The sequence below is a fragment of the Delphinapterus leucas genome, chromosome 2 (assembly GCF_059928025.1).
Source record: "Delphinapterus leucas isolate spDelLeu-1000000601 "Yukka" chromosome 2, BTC_Dleu_Yukka2, whole genome shotgun sequence".
Lineage (NCBI taxonomy): Eukaryota > Metazoa > Chordata > Mammalia > Artiodactyla > Monodontidae > Delphinapterus > Delphinapterus leucas.
In genome coordinates this window covers 55,882,884-55,906,363 of record NC_143130.1, presented here as the reverse complement: position 1 = coordinate 55,906,363, position 23,480 = coordinate 55,882,884, and the positions used below count along the sequence as shown (strand labels likewise).

General features: G+C 44.8%; 1 protein-coding gene across 1 annotated transcript in view; it reads left to right on the top strand.

The window, feature by feature from the left end:
- The window catches only part of GABRA5 (gamma-aminobutyric acid type A receptor subunit alpha5), a 99,603-nt gene that overhangs the window by 63,954 nt on the left and 12,169 nt on the right, over positions 1-23,480 (top strand). The window contains exons 6-7 of the mRNA XM_022598892.2: positions 18,836-18,979; positions 21,594-21,746. Coding sequence (XP_022454600.1) covers positions 18,836-18,979; positions 21,594-21,746 — 297 coding nt within the window. The remainder of the gene's footprint in view (positions 1-18,835; positions 18,980-21,593; positions 21,747-23,480) is intronic.

The window sequence follows — 23,480 nt, the reverse complement described above, 5'->3', positions numbered from 1 at the left end:
TTAGCTAGATTTTTAAAACCACTGCTCTGGCAGGGAAAGGTGCAGCACAGCCTCATTACTGCCAGGTGGGCTTCCCTTCAGCCTCCACTGACACAGGGATGACTGGGCTCTTGCTCCTGCTGGGTGGACGCAGGACTCCGAGCTCTATACAGGCCTTCACTGACACCATGTGGGGGAGGGTGGACTTGGGGTGGCAGGAGTCTGAGCCTCCACTAAACTTCCTGTGATGCAGCACCAGCAAGGAGCAGGAGGACATGCTCCTACTGATTAGGGTGGGAGTCCAGGCTCCCCACTTGGCCTCTAGCCCACTACAGAGAATTGGCATCAGTGCTGCCCAGCAAGGATGAAAGCCCTGCTCCCTCGTGTTGGACCTTTGCTGATACCTGCTGAGTGTGAAAGTCTAGGCTCTCCACTCTCTTTGCTGGCCTGGGGTGGGGTAGGGCAACATCTTTTCGGTGGTATTTGACTGGAGTTGGGTGATATTTTCTGTCTTTATAGGCTGACCCTTTCCTGCTCCTTTCATGTGGTGTCCAGAGTTAATAGTTGTTACCTACTAACAGCAACTCAGCCATTACTGGCAAGGAACTTCCTTCGATTCTGAGGGTTTCCTTTTATATTGCTTCTATAATTCCAAAGGGATTTGGGGGATTAGGAGAAATAAGTATGTGTGATGAGCCAAAAATTAAGTTGGATGGGAATAATTCATTTTTTTCAAACTATGATCTTCAAATGCCATGGAGAGATAAAACATACATTTATTTTGGGGAAGTAGTTTAATGGAAAGGGACTCTCACTAGGATTTATTTAAACCACTTACTGCCATCAGATAGCTGTGCACATCAGTAGTTGGGACAAAGCCTTCAAAAGATCCCTAGGGCACCTCACTTGGGAATCACTGATTCATGTCTCTAAGAGGAAAATGAGTTGTGTAACTTAAAATTATGCTACTCTTTGTACCTGAAAATTATGCTCTTCATTTGATCAAAGGTAAAAACACTAAAAGCCAAAGATTGTTATTTTTTCATCATTAGTTAAATAAATTCAAGTCAATGTGATATTCAGATTTAATGGCAATGGTGTGCAGGGCAGGAGCACAAAAGCAGTTTTTGGTGAAAAAAAGTATGTGAGCTTTTAACCCTTCTTCATATCATCTCATATTCAACAACTCACCAGCTGCAGTTATAACATTTATCATATTCAAAGCTAAAATATGCATCTGATAGGATCTTTTCATTTCAACATTCAATCGAACAAAACAACATAAATTTATATATATATACATATATAAATTTATTCATTTCTTGAACTCCATAGAGAGAGAAAACCAATATAACCATTTCTTCAACTCAGTAGAGATATTGAACTCTCATGCCAAATTTCTTTTTATCTGCCTGATATTTGAAGACTGGTTTGAAATAGATGAGATCGCTTATTTATATTTGCTCTTATTATCTTTACTATGATATACAAGGCAGTTTAAAAGATTTTCCTGATATATCATGTTTGCATACAATTGATCAAGAGCTAGAAAACTGCATAAACTTCACCTTTCCTCAGCTTGTATGGTTTCAGCTCAGGACTTAATAGGTTTAAGAGAAGAAATGCTATTCAATGAAGTGTTTTTCTTACTTGTCTTTCATCTTTTGGATTTACTAAAAATAGCTGCTTGGCCAAGTAGTTCACTTCTACCATCAGCATCAGAGCCTGCAGAGGCTAAATGTGATAGTATAATGAGTTTCAAATTACCCAATCCAACAGTTCTCTGCTATTAGGAGACAAAGCAATGCAAACAGTCGTCATTATTCTAACGAGCCATGTGCTCTGGCTTCTCTAATGCAGAGCTGGATTAACAGACATTTCTGTTATTGCTATCTCCTCTCTCAAGAATTCAAACATTTGTTGAAATTAGCCCTGGCTTATAGATGGATACTTCCCAGTACATAAGGAAATTCCTTAAATATAATGGCATGGCTTACATTTGGAAGCAAATGCTTAAACAAATCAAGACCATTTAGAAAAGAAAAAAAAACCAATTTTTTTGTTAATTTTATTTGTGAAATGGTGCCTTAAGTATTAGATTAAGTCATGAGAAAACATCTGGATTCATGAAAATATATTCTATATTAGACATGGACACTGTTTTGGTGGATCTCCAGTAGAGAGAATTTCAGACCGTCGGGGGTAGATGTCATGGGGGTAACCTGTCAGCGCATTCAGATATGTGGGATTACAACTCCGCTCCTGCCTTGGTCATGCCCAATACGGAGAGACTCAGCTCACCTGTTGGTGGTCTAGAGCGCAGGTTTCGGAGTGCCTGATGTGAGGTCTTAGAAATACATTGAAGTTTTGTCTGTGTTGTGCGTTAGTTACCCTTGATTACTATCTAACAGCTATGTCGGGTGTGCTCTGCCCTCAGCACTCTGCTAGGTGCAGTGAGAAAAAGAAGCTTGATCGGTGCTCAAGGAGCTGATGATGGACATGTTAGATAATCAGGTTAAAACCCTTGTGAAACTGAAGGCCATTTGGGGAACCTCCTCATGGGGGTCATATTTTGAACTGAGCCTGGAAGGATTTGGATAGAAGAAGGCATAATGGAAATAAGGACAAAACACAAATGACAGGTGATCAGTTAGTGGAGGACACCCTTTGGGGAAGTGACAGGACAGTGTTACAACCCAGATAGGAAGGGCCTTAAATCCCAAAGTGTAAAAGTAGTAGGCAGAGCAGTGATGTTGTGGAGTAAGGGATGTGCTGAAATCACTAGTTTGGAAGTGAAACCAAGCACTTGGAATGCCATGAAGCAGTAGAAGTGATGAGAGCTGAGAGCAGGGTGGTGGCTGGTGTGACAAGTGGATTTTGAGATGGACTCTGGGCGTGTGTATAAGAGTCAAAGATGGCATCATGATTTTAAGACCAGGTGACTTGGAAAATACTATTTTCTATGAGAAATTGGAAGTAATTGGAAGGAGCTGCTGATTTGAATGTATAAAAAGCTAATCAGTTTATGAGAGTGTAAGAAAGTGCGTGGAGGGATTTCCTCCTCATACTCCTGGCCTTTGACCTGCCTCTCACTCTTCTTCACAAAGGAAGCAGCTTTTCTGCTGGGAGGGTGACAGTCCTTTGTCCCTCTTTCCTGATTTGGTCCCATTTAAGTCTATAGACACAGAGAGCACGGTCTCTTGACTCCCTCAGACCAGCCGGGACAGTGACCCCAAGTAATTTTACAAGGACCTGACTGTGGGGTGGTGATGGGCCATGTGACTAGCAAATCTCAGGCTTCCAGTGTCGCTTCCTGGGTAACAGGGCAGCAGTGTTATCTGTTCATCTCCATCTGCAGAGAGCTGCACTCACTTCCCAGTTGATTCTGGGCAAGGAAAGTGGCCTGGCAAAGCCCCACTGATCTAATTGTTACCTGCTTAACTGAAAGCAGGGATATTGGTTGTGCAACAGGCCATTAGAAATAACGTAACCACAGACATTTATATTTTACAAATTTTCTAATTTAGATTATGGAATCAATGTGTCAGGTATTGACTTGGTTTTCAGCTCAAGAGACTGAGACTCGGTACCATTGAGGATGGGCAGGTCACGCAGGTGATGGGTGGTGAGGTCACCTGGGGAAGGTACTCAGCCCGTTCCCACCTCCAGTTTTAGAAGAGGGAGGAAGGCTGAGGACATGGGTGTCAGAGAACTCAAATCCTGTACGTTTTGCAAATCACCAAAATTCCAATTACATCCTAACCTGCATTTCTTCTAACGCCAAAGGCAGTGAATGCACAGAGTAAAAGAGGTTTCCTCACTGGTTACTGGCAGTTCCTGGGTGTCCAAGCAGCCTGTCAGATAAGACTAACCAGTGGTCCTCACACACTGGGTTTGCTTTTGACAGACAATTAGAAAGTGAATTCATGTAGAAAGATCTTCTCATAAGACTGGATTTGATACCAAGCAAAACTTCTTTCCAACCTATGGCTATGTTTCTTATAGCTACTATTTATTTATAACTGTGTGTCAGGCATGTGCTAAATACTTGACATTCATGAATATACTTTACCCTTAAGCACCCCTAGGTGTTTCCCTCAATCTGCAGATGAGGAAGTAGAGCTTTGAGCGTAAAGAGGTTGTCGAAGATCATCCCATAGTGAAGGTCAGACATGTTTCTCTTGTAGTTAGGCAAAAACTCATCGCTTCTAAAAGGCCTTGGAAATAAGGGGTTGATGTGCCATTGTGGCCTTTTATTCAGGATTTGCAGTGCCAGAAGTGGACAGACAGGAAGTGTTAACCCAGGGACAGAGCTGCTCTGAAAGCAGTAATGAATTCCCAAGTTAGTTGTGGATGAAAATGTTTCAAACCTTGCCTGGCTCCACTGATGTGTGGTTGGAGGAAGGCAAGCATTATGTTTCTGGAGCTCTAAATCATGACAGATGATGGCAACATGGCAAACTTGATGGCCTTCTTTACTGTCGTCCCCAGGTAAGAGATGGGCTGCCACACCTCTGACACACAGAGAAGAATTTAGTGTTGCTAAACGCCCAAGCAGAAAGGCACATGAGTGCCTCATTTATTCCCATCCTTAATTTGATGGCAGAGCAGAACTCACGGTGTTGAACTGACGTGCTGGAGGCTGCGCTGCCTCTCGTTCCTGCTGTTATCAATGCCATTAACATCATCAATATCAATAGGCCATTTAATATTTACAGTTTAAAAAACCAGAGGATATGAATTATTAATATACATTGTAGGTGACATTCATACATCACTCTGTGATTTCAAGTAACTTTTATCTAGTTATAATTATTATTTTATTGGGTCCTTATAGTAAGATAAGTATTATTATCCACCCCCACCCCACCCCCCACCAACAATGGAGAAAGAGGCTTGGAGGACTGGTGCCCAGTGAGCCTGCAGGTAACAGAGCCAACCTCTCCCCAGCCACTGATCCCTGCAGGACAGACACGCTTCCCTGGTCAGTGCTCCTCTTAGCCCCAGAGCTCAAGCACAGCCACCCCCAGTCCCACTGAGGAGAGTGATGCCCAGCCTGCAGTCAGGACCATGTTCCCGGCAGTCCAGTCTGCACTCCCACCTCTGTGCCTCCACCACCGTACAGGTCCCACCTGCATCCCCACATTCTCAGTCGACGTCCCTCCAGGCCACCCGAGGGGTCACCTGCCCCACTCTCCCAAATGCCTCATTTGTCCCGAATGTTCTCCCTCTTCAGTGTGTTGCCAGCTCTTTGCCCTCTTTCCCGTCTTCCTTGAGGATGCTGGGCACTGAGTAGGTAGCTTCACGGGGGACGGGGAGGGGGAGAGGGGAAGCATAGTTTTCAGTGCTCCGTACTCTTTTTATTTTTTTCTATTTCTTTTTTTATTGAGGTATAATTGACATATAACATTATTTCGGGTGTACAACATAATGAACTTTTTAACATAGTTTTACATCTTTATTGGAGTATAATTGCTTTACAATGGTGTGTTAGTTTCTGCTGTATAACAAAGTGATACAAAGTGATTCAGTTATACATATACATATGTTCCCATATGTCTTCCCTCTTGTGTCTCCCTCCCTCCCACCCTCCCTATCCCACCCCTCTAGGTGGTCACAAAGCACCGAGTTGATCTCCCTGTGCTATGCGGCTGCTACCCTCTAGCTATCTATTTTACGTTTGGTAGTGTATATATGTCCGTGCCACTCTCTCACTTTGTCACAGCTTACCCGTCCCCCTCCCAATATCCTCAAGTCCATTCTCTAGTAGGTCTGCCCTACTAGATGTTTATTCCCATCTTGCCCCTAGGTTCTTCATGACCATTTTCTTTTTCTTTTTAGATTCCATATATATGTGTTAGCATATGGTATTTCTCGTTTTCTTTCTGACTTACCTCACTCTCCATGACAGACTCTAGGTCCATCCACCTCACTACAAATAAATTTCGTTTCTTTTTATGGCTGAGTAATATTCCATTGTATATATGTGCCACATCTCCTTTATCCATTCATCTGATGATGGACACTTAGGTTGTTTCCATCTTTTGGCTATTGTAAATAGAGCTGCAATGAACATTTTGGTACATGACTCTTTTTCAATTATGGTTTTCTCAGGGTATGCGCCCAGTAGTGGGACTGCTGGGTCATATGGTAGTTCTATTTATAGTTTTTTAAGGAACCTCCATACTGTGCTCCATAGTGGCTGTACCAATTCACATTCCCACCAGCAGTGCAAGAGTGTTCTTTTCTCCACACCCTCTCCAGCATTTATCGTTTCTAGATTTTTTGATGATGGCCATTCTGACCGGTGTGAGATGATATCTCATTGTAGTTTTGATTTGCATTTCTCTAATGATTAATGATGTTGAGCATTCTTTCATGTGTTTGTTGGCAATCTGTATATCTTCTTTGGAGAAATGTCTGTTTAGGTTTTCTGCCCATTTTTGGATTGGGTGGTTTGTTTTTTTGTTATTGAGCTGCATGAGCTGCTTTTAAATTTTGGAGATTAATCCTTTGTCAGTTGCTTCACTTGCAAATATTTTCTCCCATTCTGAGGGTTGTCTTTTGGTCTGTTTATGGTTTCCTTTGCTGTGCAAAAGCTTTGAAGTTTCATTAGGTCCCATTTGTTTATTTTTGTTTTTATTTCCATTTCTCTAGGAGGTGGGTCAAAAAGGATCTTGCTGTGATTTATATCATAGAGTGTTCTGCCTATGTTTAACTCTAAGAGTTTGATAGTGTCTGGCCTTACATTTAGCTCTTTAATCCATTTTGACCTTATTTTTGTGTATAGTGTTAAGGAGTGTTCTAATCTTATACTTTTACATGTACCTGTCCAGATTTCCCAGCACCACTTATTGAAGAGGCTGTCCTTGCTCCACTGTACATTCCTGCATCCTTTATCAAAGATAAGGTGACCATATGTGCGTGGGTTTATCTCTAGGCTTTCTATCCTGTTCCATTGATCTATCTTTCCCTTTTTGTGCCAGTACCATACTGTCTTGATTACTGTAGCTTTGTAGTATAGTGTGAAGTCAGGGAGCCTGATTCCTCCAGCTCCGCTTTTCATTCTCAAGATTCCTTTGGCTATTCGGGGTCTTTTGTGTTTCCATACAAATTGTGAAATTTTTTGCTCTAGTTCTGTGAAAAATGCCAGTGGTAGTTTGATAGGGATTGCATTGAATCTGTAGATTGCTTTGGGTAGTAGAGACATTTTCACAATGTTGATTCTTCCAATCCAAGATCATGGTATATATCTCCATCTATTTGTATCATCTTTAATTTCTTTCATCAGTGTCTTATAATTTTCTGCATACAGGTCTTTTGTCTCCTTAGGTAGGTTTATTCCTAGATATTTTATTCTTTTTGTTGCAATGGTAAATGGGAGTGTTTTCTTGATATCACTTTAAGATTTTTCATCATTAGTGTATAGGAATGCCAGAGATTTCTGTGCATTAATTTTGTATTCTGCTACTTTACCAAATTCATTGATTAGCTCTAGTAGTTTTCTGGGAGCATCTTTAGGATTCTGTATGTATACTATCATGTCATATGCAAACAGTGACAGCTTTACTTCTTCTTTTCTGATTTGGATTCCTTTTATTTCCTTTTCTTCTCTGATTGCTGTGGCTAAAGTTCCAAAACTAAGTTGAATAAGAGTGGTGAGAGTGGGCAACCTTGTCTTCCTCCTGATCTCACTGGAAATGCTTTCATTTTTTCACGATTGAGGATGATGTTGGCTGTGGGTTTGTCATATATGGCCTTTATTATGTTGAGGAAAGTTCCCTCTATGCCTACTTTCTGCAGGGTTTGAATGGATGTTGAATTTTGTCAAAAGCTTTCTCTGCATCTATTGAGATGATCATATGGTTTTTGTCCTTCAATTTGTTAATATGGTGTATCACAGTGATTGATTTGCGTATATTGAAGAATCCTTGCATTCCTGGAATAAACCCCACTTGATCATGGTGTATGATCCTTTCAATTGCTGTTGGATTCTGTTTGCAAGTATTTTGTTGAGGATTTTTGCATCTATGTTCATCAGTGATATCGGCCTGTAGTTATATTTCTTTGTGACATCCTTGTCTGGTTTTGGTATCAGGGTGACGGTGGCCTCGTAGAATGAGTTTAGGAGTGTTCCTCCCTCTGCTATATTCTGGAAGAGTTTGAGAAGGACAGGTGTTAGCTCTTCTCTAAATGTTTGATAGAATTCGCCTGTGAAGCCATCTGGTCCTGGGCTTTTGTTTGTTGGAAGATTTTTAATCACAGTTTCAATTTCAGTGCTTGTGATTGGTCTGTTCATATTTTCTATTTCTTCCTGATTCAGTCTTGGCAGGTTGTGCATTTCTAAGAACTTTTCCATTTCTTCCAGGTTGTCCATTTTATTGGCATAGAGTTGCTTGTAGTAATCTCTCATGATCTTTGTATTTCTGCAGTGTCAGTTGTTACTTCTTTTTCATTTATAATTCTATTGATTTGAGTACTCTCCATTTTTTTCTTGATGACTCTGGCTAATGGTTTATCAATTTTGTTTATCTTCTCAAAGAACCAGCTTTTAGTTTTACTGATCTTTGCTATCATTTCCTTCATTTCTTTTTCATTTATTTCTGATCTGATCTTTATGATTTCTTTCCATCTTCTAACTTTGGGCTTCTTTTGTTCTTCTTTCTCTAATTGCTTTAGGTGCAAGGTTAAGTTGTTTATTCGAGATGTTTCCTGTTTCTTAAGGTAGGATTGTATTGCTATAGACTTCCCTCTTAGAACTGCTTTTGCTGCATCCCATAGGTTTTGGGGTGTCAAGTCTCCATTGTCATTTGTTTCTAGGTATTTTTTTATTTCCTCTTTGATTTCTTCAGTGATCACTTCGTTATTAAGTAGTGTATTGTTTAGCCTCCATGTGTTTTTATTTTTTACAGATCTTTTCCTGTAATTGATACCTAGTCTCATAGCGTTGTGGTTGGAAAAGATACTCGATACAATTTCAATTTTCTTAAATTTACCAAGGCTTGATTTGTGACCCAAGATATGATCTATCCTGGAGAATGTTCCATGAGCACTTGAGAAAAAAGTGTATTCTGTTGTTTTTGGATGGAATGTCCTATAAATATCAACTAAGTCTATCCTGTTTAATGTATCATTTAAAGCTTGTGTTTCCTTATTTATTTTCATTTTGGATAATCTGTGCATTGGTGAAAGTGGGGTGTTAAAGTCCCCTACTATGAATGTGTTACTGTCGATTTCCCCTTTTATGGCTGTTAGTATTTTCCTTATGTATTGCGGTGCTCCTATGTTGGGTGCATAAATTTTAACAACTGTTATATCTTCTTCTTGGATCGATCCCTTGATCATTAGGTAGTATCCTTCTTTGTCTCTTCTAATAGTCTTTATTTTAAAGTCTATTTTGTCTGATATGAGAATTGCTACTCCAGCTGTCTTTTGGTTTCCATTTGCATGGAATATCTTTTTCCATCCCCTCACTTTCAGTCTGTATGTGTCTCTAGGTCTGAAGTGGGTCTCTTGTAGACAGCAGATATATGGGTCTTGTTTTTGTATCCATTCAGCCAATCTGTGTCTTTTGGTGGGAGCATTTAATCCATTTATATTTAAGGTAATTATCGATTTGTATGTTCCTATTCCCATTTTCTTAATTGTTTTGGGTTTGTTACTGTAGGTCTTTCCCTTCTCTTGTGTTTCTTGCCTAGAGAAGATCCTTCAGCATTTGTTGTAAAGCTGGTTTGGTGGCACTGAACTCTCAGCTTTTACTTGTCTGTAAAGGTTTTAATTTCTCCATCAAATCTGAATGAGATCCTTGCTGGTTAGAGTAATCTTGGTTTTAAGTTTTTCTCTTTCATCAATTTAAATATGTCCTGCCAGTCCCTTCTGGCTTGCAGAGTTTCTGCTGAAAGATCAGCTGTTAACCTTATGGGGATTCCCTTGTGTGTTATTTGCTGTTTTTCACTTGCTGCTTTTAATGTGTTTTCTTTGTATTTAATTTTTGACAGTTTGATTAATTTGTGTCTTGGTGTGTTTCTCCTTGGATTTATCCTGTATGGGATCTCTGTGCTCCCTGGACTTGATTAACTATTTCCTTTCCCATATTGGGGAGGTTTTCAACTATAATCTCTTCAACTATTTTCTCAGTCCCTTTCTTTTGCTCTTCTTCTTCTGGAACCCCTATAATTCGAATGTTGGTGCGTTTAATATTATCCCAGAGGTCTCTGAGACTGTCCTCAGTTCTTTTCATTCTTTTTTCTTTATTCTGCTCTGCAGTAGTTATTTCCACTATTTTATCTTCCAGGTCACTTATCCGTTCTTCTGCCTCAGTTATTCTGCTATTGATCTCTTCTAGAGCATTTTTAATTTCATTTATTGTGTTGTTCATCATTGCTTGTTTCTTCTTTAGTTCTCCTAGGTCCTTGTTAAATGTTTTTTGCATTTTTTCTATTCTGTTTCCAAGATTTTGGATCATATTTACTATCCTTATTCCGAATTCTTTTTCAGGTAGACTGCCTATTTCCTCTTCATTCGTTAGGTCTGGTGGGTTTTTATCTTACTCCTTCATTTGCTGTTTGGTTTTCTGTCTTCTCATTTTGCTTATCTTACTGTGTTTGGGGTCTCCTTTTTGCAGGATGCAGGTTCGTATTTCCCATTGTTTTTGGTGTCTGCCCGCAGTGGCTAAAGTTGGTTCAGTGGGTTGTGTAGGCTTCCTGGTGGAGGGGACTAGTGCCTGTGTTCTGGTGGATGAGGCTGGATCTTGTCTATCTGGTGGGTAGGTCCACATCTGGTGGTGTGTTTTAGGGTGTCTGTGGACTTATTTTAGGCATCCTCTCTGCTAATGGGTGGGGTTGTGTTCCTGTCTTGCTAGTTGTTTGGCATAGGCTGTCCAGCACTGTAGCCCGCTGGTCGTTGAGCGAAGCTTGGTGTTGGTGTTGAGATTGATATCTCTGGGAGATTTTCGCTGTTTGGTATTATGTGGAGCTGGGAGGTCTCTTGTGGACCAGCGTCCTGAAGTTGGCCCTCCCACCTCAGAGGCACAGCACTGACTCCTGGCTGCAGCACTAAGAGCCTTTCATCCACACAGCTCAGAATAAAAGGGAGAAAAAGTCGAAAGAAAGAAAGAAAGAGGATAAAAGAAAATAAAATAATATAAAATAAAATAAAGTTATTAAAGTAAAAAATATTTATTAAGAAAAAATAATTTTTTAAATAAAAACAGAACAAAACAAAAAAAAATGGAGGGATAGAACCCTAGGACAAATGGTGAAAGCAAAGCTATACAGACAAAATCTCACACAGAAGCATACACATACACACTCACAAAAAGAGGTAAAGGGGAAAAAATAATAAATCCTGCTCTCAACGTCCACCTCCTCAATTCGGGATGGTTGGTTGTCTATTCAGGTATTCCACAGATGCATGGTACATCAAGTTGATTGTGGAGATTTAATCTGCTGCTCCTGAGCATGCTGGGAGAGATTCCCCTTTCTCTTCTTTGTTCACACAGCTCCCGGGGCTCAGCTTTGGATTTGGCCCCGCCTGTGCGTGTAGGTCGCCGGAGAGCGTCTGTTCTTCGCTCAGACAGGACGGGGTTAAAGGAGCCGCTGATTCTGGGTCTCTGGCTCACTCAGGCCGGGGGGAGGGAGGGGCATGATGAGGAGTGAGCCTGCGCCGGCAGAGGCCAGCGTGACGTTGCACCAGCCTGAGGTGCACTGTGCGTTCTCCCGGGGAAGTTGTCCCTGGATCCCAGGACCCTGGCAGTGGCGGGCTGCACAGGCTCCCCGTAAGGGAGGTGTGGATAGTGACCTGTGCTCGCACACAGGTTTCTTAGTGGCGGCAGCAGCAGCCTTAGCATCTCATGCCCGTCTCTGGGGTCCACGCTTTTAGCCGCAGCTCGCGCCAGTCTCTGGAGCTCCTTTAAGCAGCGCTCTTAATCCCCTCTCCTCGCGCACCAGGAAACAAAGAGGGAAGAAAAAGTCTCTTGCCTCTTCGGCAGCTCCAGACTTTTCCCCGGACTTCCTCCCGGCTAGCCATGGTGCACTAACCCCCCTGCAGGCTGTGTTCACGCCGCCAACCCCAGTCCTCTCCCTGTGCTCCCACCGAAGCCCGAGCCTCAGCTCGCAGCCCGGCCCGCCTCCGCGGCTGAGCAGTCAAGCCTCTCGGGCTAGTGAGTGCTGGTCGGCACTGATCCTCTGTGCGGGAATCTCTCCACTTTGCCCCCTGCACCCCTGTTGTTGTGCTCTCCTCCGTGGCCCCGAAGCTTCCCCCCTCCGCCACCCGCAGTCTCCGCCCGCGAAGGGGCTTCCTAGTGTGTGGAAACCTTTCACCGCTCCCTCCCACTGGTGCAGGTCCCGTCCTTATTCTTATGTCTCTGTTTATTCTTTTTTCTTTTGCCCTACCCAGGTACTTGGGATGTTTCTTGCCTTTTGGGAGGTCTGAGGTCTTCTGCCAGCGTTCAGTAGGTGTTCTGTAGGAGTTGTTCCACGTGTAGATGTATTTCTGATGTATCTGTGGGGAGGAAGGTGATCTCCGCGTCTTACTCTTCCGCCATCTTCCCCTGGCCTCCCCCGTACTCTCTTTAGATACATGTCTGTGCTCCCAGTCTTTTCTGACTCTCAGAACTGCCCTGGTCACTGAGACCTATTGCCCCAAGGTTTGAGCTTCTTTTTCTTTTTGAGCTTTGGGATTCACGTTTCCCAACCCACTCACATCTTCCAGGGGTTATGGGGGCCCCCTTAACTCTTTTGGCCAGGGTACAGACTCACAGCCCACGTGTGGTTTGGGACTGGAGTGGGGGTTGTTAGTGGGACATTGGCAGCCCTCCTCACTGCAAATGTAGCCGGGAAGGGCGAGGCCAGCTTCACAGTGCAGCAGCTCTGCCTGCTATGAGGCAGAGGAGCTGGGGGAAGATGCAGGACAGTGGCACAGGACAACAGGAGCACAAGCTGCCTGAGCCAGTCTGGGGACTGCCAGGAGATGCTGCCTCATCACCATGTACCGTCCACTCCATACTCACAGCCCCAGCTAGAATCCAGTGTGGCCACTCTGCTCAAGTCCATGTCTCAGTACCACGGCCCTTCAGTATTCAGGGGCCTGTAGCATCTAAATAATAGGAAGATAGAAATCTCATGTCTTTTATGGGCAACTCAGGGCGCCATCCAAGTCTCAGCATATGCCTGGTGGTGTCTGTGACCAGACACTTAGAAAGCAGCTTGCCAGGGTGGAGCACATCATCAGGCCTCACCTCCCTCATCCCCAGCCATGTTCCCCCAGTAGAGAAGGACATTACGGCAGAATGCACTGTGTTGGGTAGCTCCAGTGCTGTCCATGTGAAATCAACACTTCTGTAATACCTGAAACTTGGAAATGGAAGGTCATGCTAATTTAAAAAAAACATGACAAGAACAGTCAACCTCCACCTGCTGTGTAAGTCAGGTGTAGCATCCATGTTATTCCATTGACTGCTGTAGCTGGTCTACTCTATTTACGTCCTTCTATTTCATGTCTTACTAATATGCAGATGAACATTGGAATCATGTCACTAATTCTCAGGGTTCTGACCACCCCTTCGCCGAGCAGCCTTCTGATAAGTTGGGATCCCATATGGCTTTGCTCAGAGACAGGATACACTGGTTATTGGAACCATGTTGAGTAACACACATCTGGAGGGAGAATGTCTAGCAGAAGAAAGAAAGTGATACAACTTCACTGAAAGATATTTCAACCTAGAAGACTACTTTGTGTTGCTCTCAGCTCATACATTAGCAGTCAGAAATGCTCTGTGACTGAGAATGCCTGGGGTGCTCATCTGGGCCCATACTACCCATGGCGGCCCCTCAGACATTCCCTGACCAGAGGCAACGCTGAGGCTGGACTGGCCTTTGTGGTTCCTATGACAATTGCAAGGCATTCTCAGCAACAACCACCAGGGAACTTTGAAAAAACAAGGCTTATTACTCAGAGCTCTCAGAGGGTACACAGCACGCCCAGGGCCACACAGCACTGTCACGGGTAAGGGAGAGAGAAAGAGCTCAGACCCAGGGCTCTACCCTTATTGGGGTCCAGGGTGGGGTGATTAGGGTTTCACCAGTTCAATCTTTATTGGCAAATTTAAAACATAAGAACAGGAATTAGGCACTCTAACTAGGGAGAAGTGGGGTCATCAAATGACCAGTTATCTAGGTCACCTTGGGCCTTCTAGAAGGGGAACTGCATGGGTGGACCTGCCCTTTATCTAGTAGTGTAGCTGGGAATATGCCTATGTGAGGTGGATGCCTTTTAAATAGTTGCGTCGGCAATGGAAAGCTTAATGCCAGGCACTTACATTACAATCAAAAAGGCTTACTGTCAGGCACTTTCACTCCAAAGACCTAAATACACATCAAGTCTGTGATAAAAAGACTCAATACCATAAGATGTCATGTGTCCCCAATCTGTAATCTATAGATCCAATTCATGTCCAGCATAAATTTCATCAGAGTATTTTTGGGAAAGCCTGATGAGCGGATTCTAACATGTATTTGGATGAGCAGAGGACCAAGAACAGCCAGGGCCCCATGAAGAAGAAAAGCTGGCACCTCGCCCTTCCAGCTGTTCTTGTCTAGAGTTCTAAAGTCTGTGTAGTTAAGACAGGGGAGATTGAAACTGGAGTAGAAAAAAGGAGCAGAACAGAGAATCCCGCAAGAGAGAGCCCATGCCTGATGGAGACCTTACTTGTCAGAACAGGCCCTGCAAGTACATGGGTGGGAGGAACAGCTTAATGATTTCGGTCCAGCACCAAAAACCACATGGAGAAGATCTGATTGGATACTTATGTAGGAAAATATATACAGAAGTCAACTGTCTGTTATCAAGGCCCTAATGGTTAAAGATGGAGCATTCCAGCTTTGATACTACATGTGTAACATCAGGAAGGCCTCCAAAATAAGATGCAGAAAGATTAAAAGGCTGATAAATTTGACTAACTTAGCATACCATTTATCAAAAAATTTTTAAAAAAATGAACAAAGTGAAATAGCCACAAACTTGAAGAAGACATTTGCAACACATGGAGCAAAAAAAATATGTATATCAGAATATATTTGAAAACATGAATCAAATGAGCAAAAAGCAGAAAACAGATTTCACAAAGAAAACATAGGGAGGCAAAAAAAGCCCCTTTGTTTAGTGATGTCTGCCCAGAAGGTACAACTACAAAGCAAACAATGCAATGATTATCATAAAGTTCAGAATACCACCTGTGGGGAGAAAGTGAGCCTTTGGTGAGTCGTGCGTGGAGGGCCTAGAAGGTTCTGACGTTTTCCTCTGTGTTAAGCTCAATGTTTGCTACATACATGCTTGTTTTATTATTTTCCAAGTGTTACGTATACTCTTTTGCACATAAAGCAAGAATAAGGAAGTGATGTGCACTAGAAAAGAAACTCCCACACTTAGTGGGAACACGGCTCATTACTAACGTGACCTCTTCTGGCTCCTTCTGTGGAGACCTCATCACACGTGTAGTCCTGCTTGTCTGCCTCAGCAGTGGCCACACCAGGAGCCCATTCGCAGTGCCGGGCACCAGCCCTGCCTGGTGGAGTCCCGGAGCCTGCTGTCCTGCTTAGGGATGCCTTCCCTGCCAGCCTATCCCATCTCCTGAGACGTCTGCAGAGGCCTCCCTGTGAGGGTGCATGGGTTCTGTTCCATCTGGAGTTGGCGTCAGGCTGCGAGCCAAGCACAAAGCCTTGTCCAGAAGGCATTGGGTGCTGTGTGTGGCAGCTGGGAAGATGCACAGGTTTGTACTACAGAGCGGGTGTGCAGGTTTACCTTCAGGGCCCTCAAGAGCCATGGGGAACACTTGAGCTCCCCTGTTCCTTAAAGCCAACTTTTCCTCTGGAAGTGCTCTTGCTGAGGTGAACAGATGCCACGAGGCCCCGAGGCCACTTCTCAGCTGTCCTCTGAAGCCTGTGACAAGCCCCTGCGAAGCACACTCCCCATGTCCTCCCACTGCCGTGGCCGCTGCTCCAGTGGTTCTGCAGCTCCCTCCTCACCTTCCCAGCCTCTAGGCCCTGCCGTGCCGTCCCCTCCACCATCATTCACTCTGCAGGTGACCCTGTCACCGGCCCCTGCTTCAAGTGACATCTGTGTGCCGATGCCTCAAGAAGTCACATCCTCACCAGGGACCAATCCCATGAACTCCTGACTTGTGTGGCCCACTGTCTGCTCAGCACCCCGAGGAGACCTCTCATAGGCCTCTCAACTCTGAAATGTCAGCACCTGAATGCTGCTGTTTCCTCAGAAGCTGGGTTGTTCCAGAATCTTTGCCATCCTAGAGTGCAAATGAGCCATCCAGATGCCTGGTTTGGTCACCCTCTTCCTCTCACAGCTCACATCTGATTTGTAAGCTGATTGGATGACCCTTTCCTTTAAAATGTATCCCTATTTTCTCCTCTTTTTACCACTTCCAGCCACTATCATCTTTCACCTGAATTATTTTAATATTGCCCTAAGCACTCTCCTGTTTCTGTTCTTTCCCCCCCTGCATTCTAGTCTCCTGTTTCAGCCAGATGGGTCCTTTTACAGCATGAACTAGGCTATGTCACTTGCTTATCCCCGCCCCTGCCTTCCTGGCTAGCTCAGAGTAAAAGGCAAAGGCCTTAAATAGCCTTGAGGCAATGTTTATCTAGTCTTTTCCTCTGCCCTCTGCTGTCTACCCTGTCCAGCCACACTGCCCACCTGCCTTCTCCTCAGGCATTGTAGGCACACTCTTGCCCCAGGACATGTGCACCTGCAGTGCCCTTTTCTGGGATACATGTCCTTCTGACAACCATGTGGCAGGCTCCTGCACAGCCCTTGGGTCTCTTAAGTTATGCCTTCCCAGATTACCTTATTTAAAATAGCACCTCTTTCCTCTTCATAGCTTATATTTCTCCATAGCACTTACTACCACCTCACATGTAACATGTCTTATGTATATTTGTCTCCTTCCTCTAGGAGAGAGTCTTCTGTTTATCAGTCCATCTACCTGTTCCAGTTTTCTACTGCCATGACAAATTATCACAAACTTAGCAATTTAACTGAGGCAACACGTTTACTAAGTAACCTTATTGTAGTGATCATTTTGCAATATGTATCAATACATATATAAAATCATGATGCTGTACACTTTAAACTTATACAATGATACATGTTAATTATATCTCAATAATCAAAAACGTGTATTATCTTACAGTTCTGTAGGTCAGAATACAGTGGATTTGCCTAGTGTTTCAGCTCTGGGTCTCCCACGGCCAGAATCATGGTGTCAGCAGGGCTGCTTTCCCTTCTGGAGGCTCTGGGGGCAAATCCACAACCAGCCTCTCTCAGGCTGTTGGCAGGATTCAGTTCCATGGGTTGTAGGTTGAGGTCCCTGTCTCCTGCTGACTGTCACCTGAAGGAGTCATTCTTGCCTTCTATGGGCTGCCCACATACCTTGGCTCATGGCCCCTTCCTCCACCTTCAAAACCAGCAATGGCAGTCGAGTCCTTTCTTTCTGCTTCGAATCTCTCTGAGCTGGGTCTCTCTGACTGGCCCCAGCTGGAGAAAGTTCTCTGTTTTTAAAGGCTCGAGTGATTATACGGGGTCCACTGGGATCATCTAGGATAATCTCCTGATTTTAAGCCCATAGCTTTAATTCCATTTTGCACAGTGCCTTTTGCTGTGTAAGGTAACAGTCACAGGTGTGACACCAGGGTAAAGTTTCTGCCTTCTGCACCACCCTCCCACCAGGACAGCATGGACAACAGGGCAACAAGTGCCTTCTGAAAAGAGAGACCTTTATAGTAGCTGATGTGATCAAATGCTGCTCCAAGTTGTTAGAATCAAAAACAGAGGGAATTCCCTGGTGGCACAGTGGTTAAGAATCTGCCTGCCAATGCAGGGGACACGGGTTCAGTCCCTGGTCCGGGAAGATCCCACGTGCCGCGGAAGCCTGCATACTAAAGCCCACACTCTGCAACAAGAGAAGCCACCACAATGAGAAGCCTGCACACCGCAACGAAGAGTAGCCCCCGCTCGCCACAACTAGAGAAAGCCCACACGCAGCAACGAAGACCCAACGCAACCAAAAATAAATAAATAAATAAAAACAAAAACAGAGACCAGACTTGAAAATTCCCTGAGCAGACAACCAGTTTAGTCCTACAAACAAAGCTTAATTTAGCTTATTTTGTAAGGCTAACTTGACCTGGGTCATTTCTTCCTTATGCCTCTGAGAATCATAAGCAAAACTTAAACTGTTTCCCAAGGTTGATATGAGGTAAATACTGACCATTTCCCAATCATTTAAGAAAATTCTAATACTGTAACCAACACTGTGAAGAATAAACAAACCATCACCACTTTCCCATCATACAAGATGCTTTGTAGCAGTGTACCCCTGAGCCTCAATCCATGTTCTGGTTTGAGTGCTCCCGGTTTCCAAACTGTCTTTTTGGTGTGTATTCATTACTTCTTGGGTGATTCATTGTTCTTACTTTGACTGTTTATGAACTGTTGACAAGGCACTCTATGCATTACATCCTTACAGAGCTCTTGTAATGACAACAGGAGCCCTAAGAGCTGGGAGAGCCCCAGGCCCTGTGGTCTCAGGCCCGTGCGACAGTGCACCCTGAAGAGAAGATACCCTGTAGGAAGCACTGGGCCCGGCTTCTGAGCACTCTGCCCTTTAGAAATGAGAAGGGCCTGAACCGTGGTGCTGTCTGCCCTGGTCTGACTGCCTGTACTTTCTTTAGGTCATTTAACTTTGACTTTCTAATCATCTCTCGTACTACTTTTATAAACATCTTTGGCTGTGCCACGCTGCAAATGATTCCATGTTTACACCCCTTTTTTCTCCCCCGTACAGATGCATATCCTAATTCTGAAGTTGTCTATGTCTGGACCAATGGCACAACCAAGTCGGTGGTGGTGGCAGAAGATGGCTCCAGGCTGAACCAATACCACCTGATGGGGCAGACAGTGGGCACAGAGAACATCAGCACTAGCACAGGTAAGCCTCACCCCCCATTCAGGGGCGCACACCCTGGGAGAGCCCAGGACTCTCCTTAGCCACCCGGGCCTGTCGTGCTGTGCTGGCCACAAGGAACCTTCCACATCGGGCCCCCTCCCTCCAGCCGCACATGGAGGCATCAGCTGTGGCATCCTGGCATTAAGGATCATGAGAGCATTAATCTGAGGTGCATTTGCCTCCATGTGAGCAGCCCTGGTGACCGCAGGCCCTGACCGGAGCCCTCATGGACCTACTTATATAACATAGTCCTGCCCAAGCACTGAGACATGAGGGCAGCAGCCTCTGCAGGAAAGGTAGAGAGCTTCCTGCAAATACTCTCATTTACCTGTTCTGCTATCTCCCCACTTTGAACATTTCAGAGGTTTTCCTGGGGTTGAGTTTGGGAAAGCACAACCGGGCACCACAGAAATAGCCGAGGCTTTAGCAGGTGCTGTCCCACCCACAGGCACAGGGCTGGCCTGAGCCTGCAGGGCAGCACAAGCTGGGCTTCACCTGACACAAAGTGGGCAGGGTGTCCAAAGGAACACAACGCGTTCCCTTCTTGCACCTGCAAAGGGTGTCCTCAGACACCTCCTGGCCACAGGAGGCCCAGCCCTAGAGGTCATGGTCACAAGCTTGGTTGTGAGCAGGGGAGGGTCCTGCAGGGCTTCTCATGGCAGGAGAAATGTAGAACAGGGATGGAGTAAGTCCTGCAGGGCTTCTCATGGCAGGAGAAATGTAGAACAGGGATGGAGTAAGTCCTGCTTGCAACATGAGTTCTAAGCCTCAAATGTTACCCTGGTCAGCGTCACTCTGTCAGCATCACCACCCCCTGGAGCTGGCTGGAAGCACAGGGACGTGCAGTGCATGCCTCCTCTCACACAGGCACTCAGTGCCCATCCACTGGCGTGGGCTGGCATCCTGGGGAAGGGGCCTGGCAGGGCTGGGAGGAGGCTGCTGTGCCATGTGGTTACCGTGTTAAAGGCAAGGGAAGAGGAAGCAGACCTGATTTTATGGGAACAAGTGAAAAGGTGGCACGGCAGAGGTTTGGGGTTAAGAATTGCAATGCTAATGGAGGGTGCTACAGTTGGGAGTCGTTTCATGTCGTTCTTTAAAAATTTATAAATGGGTTTCTGCTCTATTTGCATTCCAAAAAGATGGTCTTTTTTTGAACGTTATCTTATATTGTTATCCTCAACTCAAAAATAGAATGAAAAGAACCACCACAACAAAAGAATTACAAGTAGGAGAGTAACTTCAAATCCTAATGCAAAGAAACAGAATGGCATTTTCCCTCTTCTCAAGAATTGAGAGGCAAAATTGGATCATGATAAAGATGTCTTTGCTACTAAACATATCTTGCCACCCTTCTCTCTGTCCCTGTCTCCTTCTGCTAGGCCTGAGCCTATTCCCCTCCTCTCACCTGCTCTCATCTGCCTGAGGCTGTGGGGAGGGCGTGGTGCATCTTGGCCCTGAGGGAAATTTGGTCTCCTCTTCTGTAAGAGGGCAGAGTTTGCCACATATGATCTTAACTCATGCTGTGAGAAAAGGCACGTAGGGACACATCCACAGCTGGCCTTGCTGAGCACTGGGCTTTGAATCCAACAGCAGGCGTCCGAGCTATGTAATCAGTCTCAAATGTCTCAACATTCTGCCCATGCAGCCAGCCGACCACCCTCGAACAGATGGCCCCACCAGGGGTCTACCTTAGCAGAGACCCCAGGCCCTTCCCCCCACATTCACAGTTCCACCAGGCTCCCTGGCCACACCATCTACTTGTTGCAATTCAGCTGAAGAACTCTTGTCCTCAGATCAACTCAGCTCTGCCTCCACCTCTCAAAGCATCCTTCCCATCTCACCAGAGAGATGCAAATTCACACAGCAAAGGAGACTCTGTCTAACACACCCTCCCACTGCAGCTGCCTTGGCTCCTTACCAGTTCACCATCAGGGCAGCATCGTTCTCCGCAACGAAGGGGAGGTCTGCACTCGCCTCCCACACAGCCAGGCAGATCCAGAGAAGGCACTGGGGCATCGCCAAGGAAATGCCCTCACTCTCTCTGTGGACCAGCGGAAGCTCAGAGCGGCCAGCACCAGTGGCCTCCGGAGGCTGTTGCTCCTCACCCCCAAGCTGGCTGAGGGGGCACAGAGCCTGTGGGAAAGTGGTAGCCCCCCACTCCTTCCAGCCCTCCCTGGCTGGGAAATGAGGAGAAAACAATCCACCCACGACAGGGCTCTGTGATGTCCTGAGTTATATCTGGAGAGGCTAAATCCTGAAATCCCGATGGCAGTAGCAGTGAGGGGGGCAGGTGGAGAGTGGCATAGATTGTGACCAGGGATTAGGAAAACACACAAATCTGATTTTCCCCAGCAAAGCATCCACCAGCAGAGGCTCTTCAGAGGCTGGGGGTCAAAAGACTTACTTATAAAATGACCATTAAGAAATCCATGCATCCTTCAGCCTCTCCTTCACCCAAACAATACAAATAAATGCTTGTCCAAAGGGAGGGTGGAGAGAAGGGAAGCTCTGGGGCTCTGACCAGGGGCAGGAACCACAGGGCAGGACTGTAGGGTTTCATTTAGGTGGCTGACTGCAGTAATTTGCTCATTTGCAGGTGAATACACAATCATGACGGCTCATTTCCATCTGAAGAGGAAGATCGGGTACTTTGTCATCCAGACCTATCTCCCCTGCATAATGACTGTGATCTTGTCGCAAGTGTCCTTTTGGCTGAACCGAGAATCAGTTCCAGCCAGGACAGTGTTTGGTGAGTGTCCCCAAGCCAGGCCTGTGACTGCCTCTAACACCCCAAAGACAGCAGCCTCAAAGTCCCTAGTGCTGCCTGTCTATTCTGTGACCTAGAAAACAAACAGACCAGTTAGTTATGAATTCAGTGTTAAAGAGTAGATTTAGGGCTGCTCTCTGAACCAGGGTTCAGAGCAATTCGATCACTGTTTCCCTTTTGAAGTCTTTCACTAAGAGCCTTTTTTTTTTTTTTTGAGGTTTGAAATTGCCAGCAATCTGTCTTATGTGGGATTTTGCTACAGTATTTTCACAAGTCTCATAAAGTACTGTTTTCTATGTTATCAGGCAGTTTTCTTTGAAATGTGCATGCCACTTTAAAATTAACTCCCAAGTGGCAGTCAATATGTTACATGTGATATGATAGTAATAGATTAAATGTATATAAAACATAATATATATTACCTTATGTATATATAAATGTAATATATATGAGATATACATACGTACGTATGATACATGTATATATGTATACATATATATGATAAGAATTTAGAAGATTATCTGACATCCTTGAGACATAAATCAAGTCTAGCAAGATCCAGCTCAGGAGGTACCTTAGCACAGCAGACATGGTTGAGTGTTTGACTTTTACGTGGAAGCTCATTTCATCAAAATCAATGTTAGAAGTAATTTCGTGGGTCAGTTGTAATGGATGCTCACATCTTTCTAAACTGTAAAGTACTATTCCCCCCTCAGCTTTTCCTATTGCACTGTCCCTTCCAAAGAAGGAAAGCATGCCCTGCATTTCCCCGCCAGCGCTCCTGTAGGTGGAGGAAGCCAGGGGAGCCTCGGGATTTCCAGTGAGGGCCCAGGATTGCTCCTGTCTGACCATCTCTCTACCTTGAGCCACATACCCAGCTTCACCTGCCTCACCTGATTTCGCTTCAGGAGGGTGTGGAGGTTGGCTTGTGGCCAGGCAGTGCTCCCCCAGCTCTTTAGGGGAGCATTAGTAGGTGGGCAAGGAAAAAAATTTAGTTTGCAGAATGCCCTATATTCCAGTCTGCTTCCTCTTAGAGATTCTCAAAGCACATTAGGTTGTTAAAGGACTCAAGGAGACACAAGAAGCCTGTTCAAGGTCACACACAGAACACTTCTCTCCAGCACAGTGATTAACTGGATTTCTAAGAAAAATCAAAGATGACTACCGATTTCTCATTTAGCGTTAATTCCATGCACAGTACCGTGTTCAGTGAGGGTATATACATACCTCTGAAGGATGACACTGAATGAAGACTAAGCTGCTATGACCACCAGCAACATGACACTCTTTTGGTGCTCTTTCCTGAGGCTGCCCTAACAAAGTACCACACACTGAGTGCTTAAGCAATAGAAATTAACTGTCTCACAGTTCTGGAGGCTACAAGTCCAAAATCAGCAGAGTTCGTTTCTTCTGAGGGCTGTGAGGGAAGGCTCTGTTTCTGGCCTCTCTCCCAGTTTCTGGTACTTCCTTGGCCTGTGGCAGCATAATTCCAGTCTTCATGTGCTGTTCTCCCTGTGTGTGTGTGAGAGAGAGATACCAGTCATATTGGATTAAGGCCTACCCTAATGACCTCATTTTAACTTGATTACTTCTGTAAAGACCATATTTCCAAGTAAGGTCTGGAAAGTAAATCTGAGGTTCTGGAGATTAGGAATTCAACTTATGCATTTGGGGGGGTACACAGTTCCACTCATAACAGGTGTGTTGCACCCACAC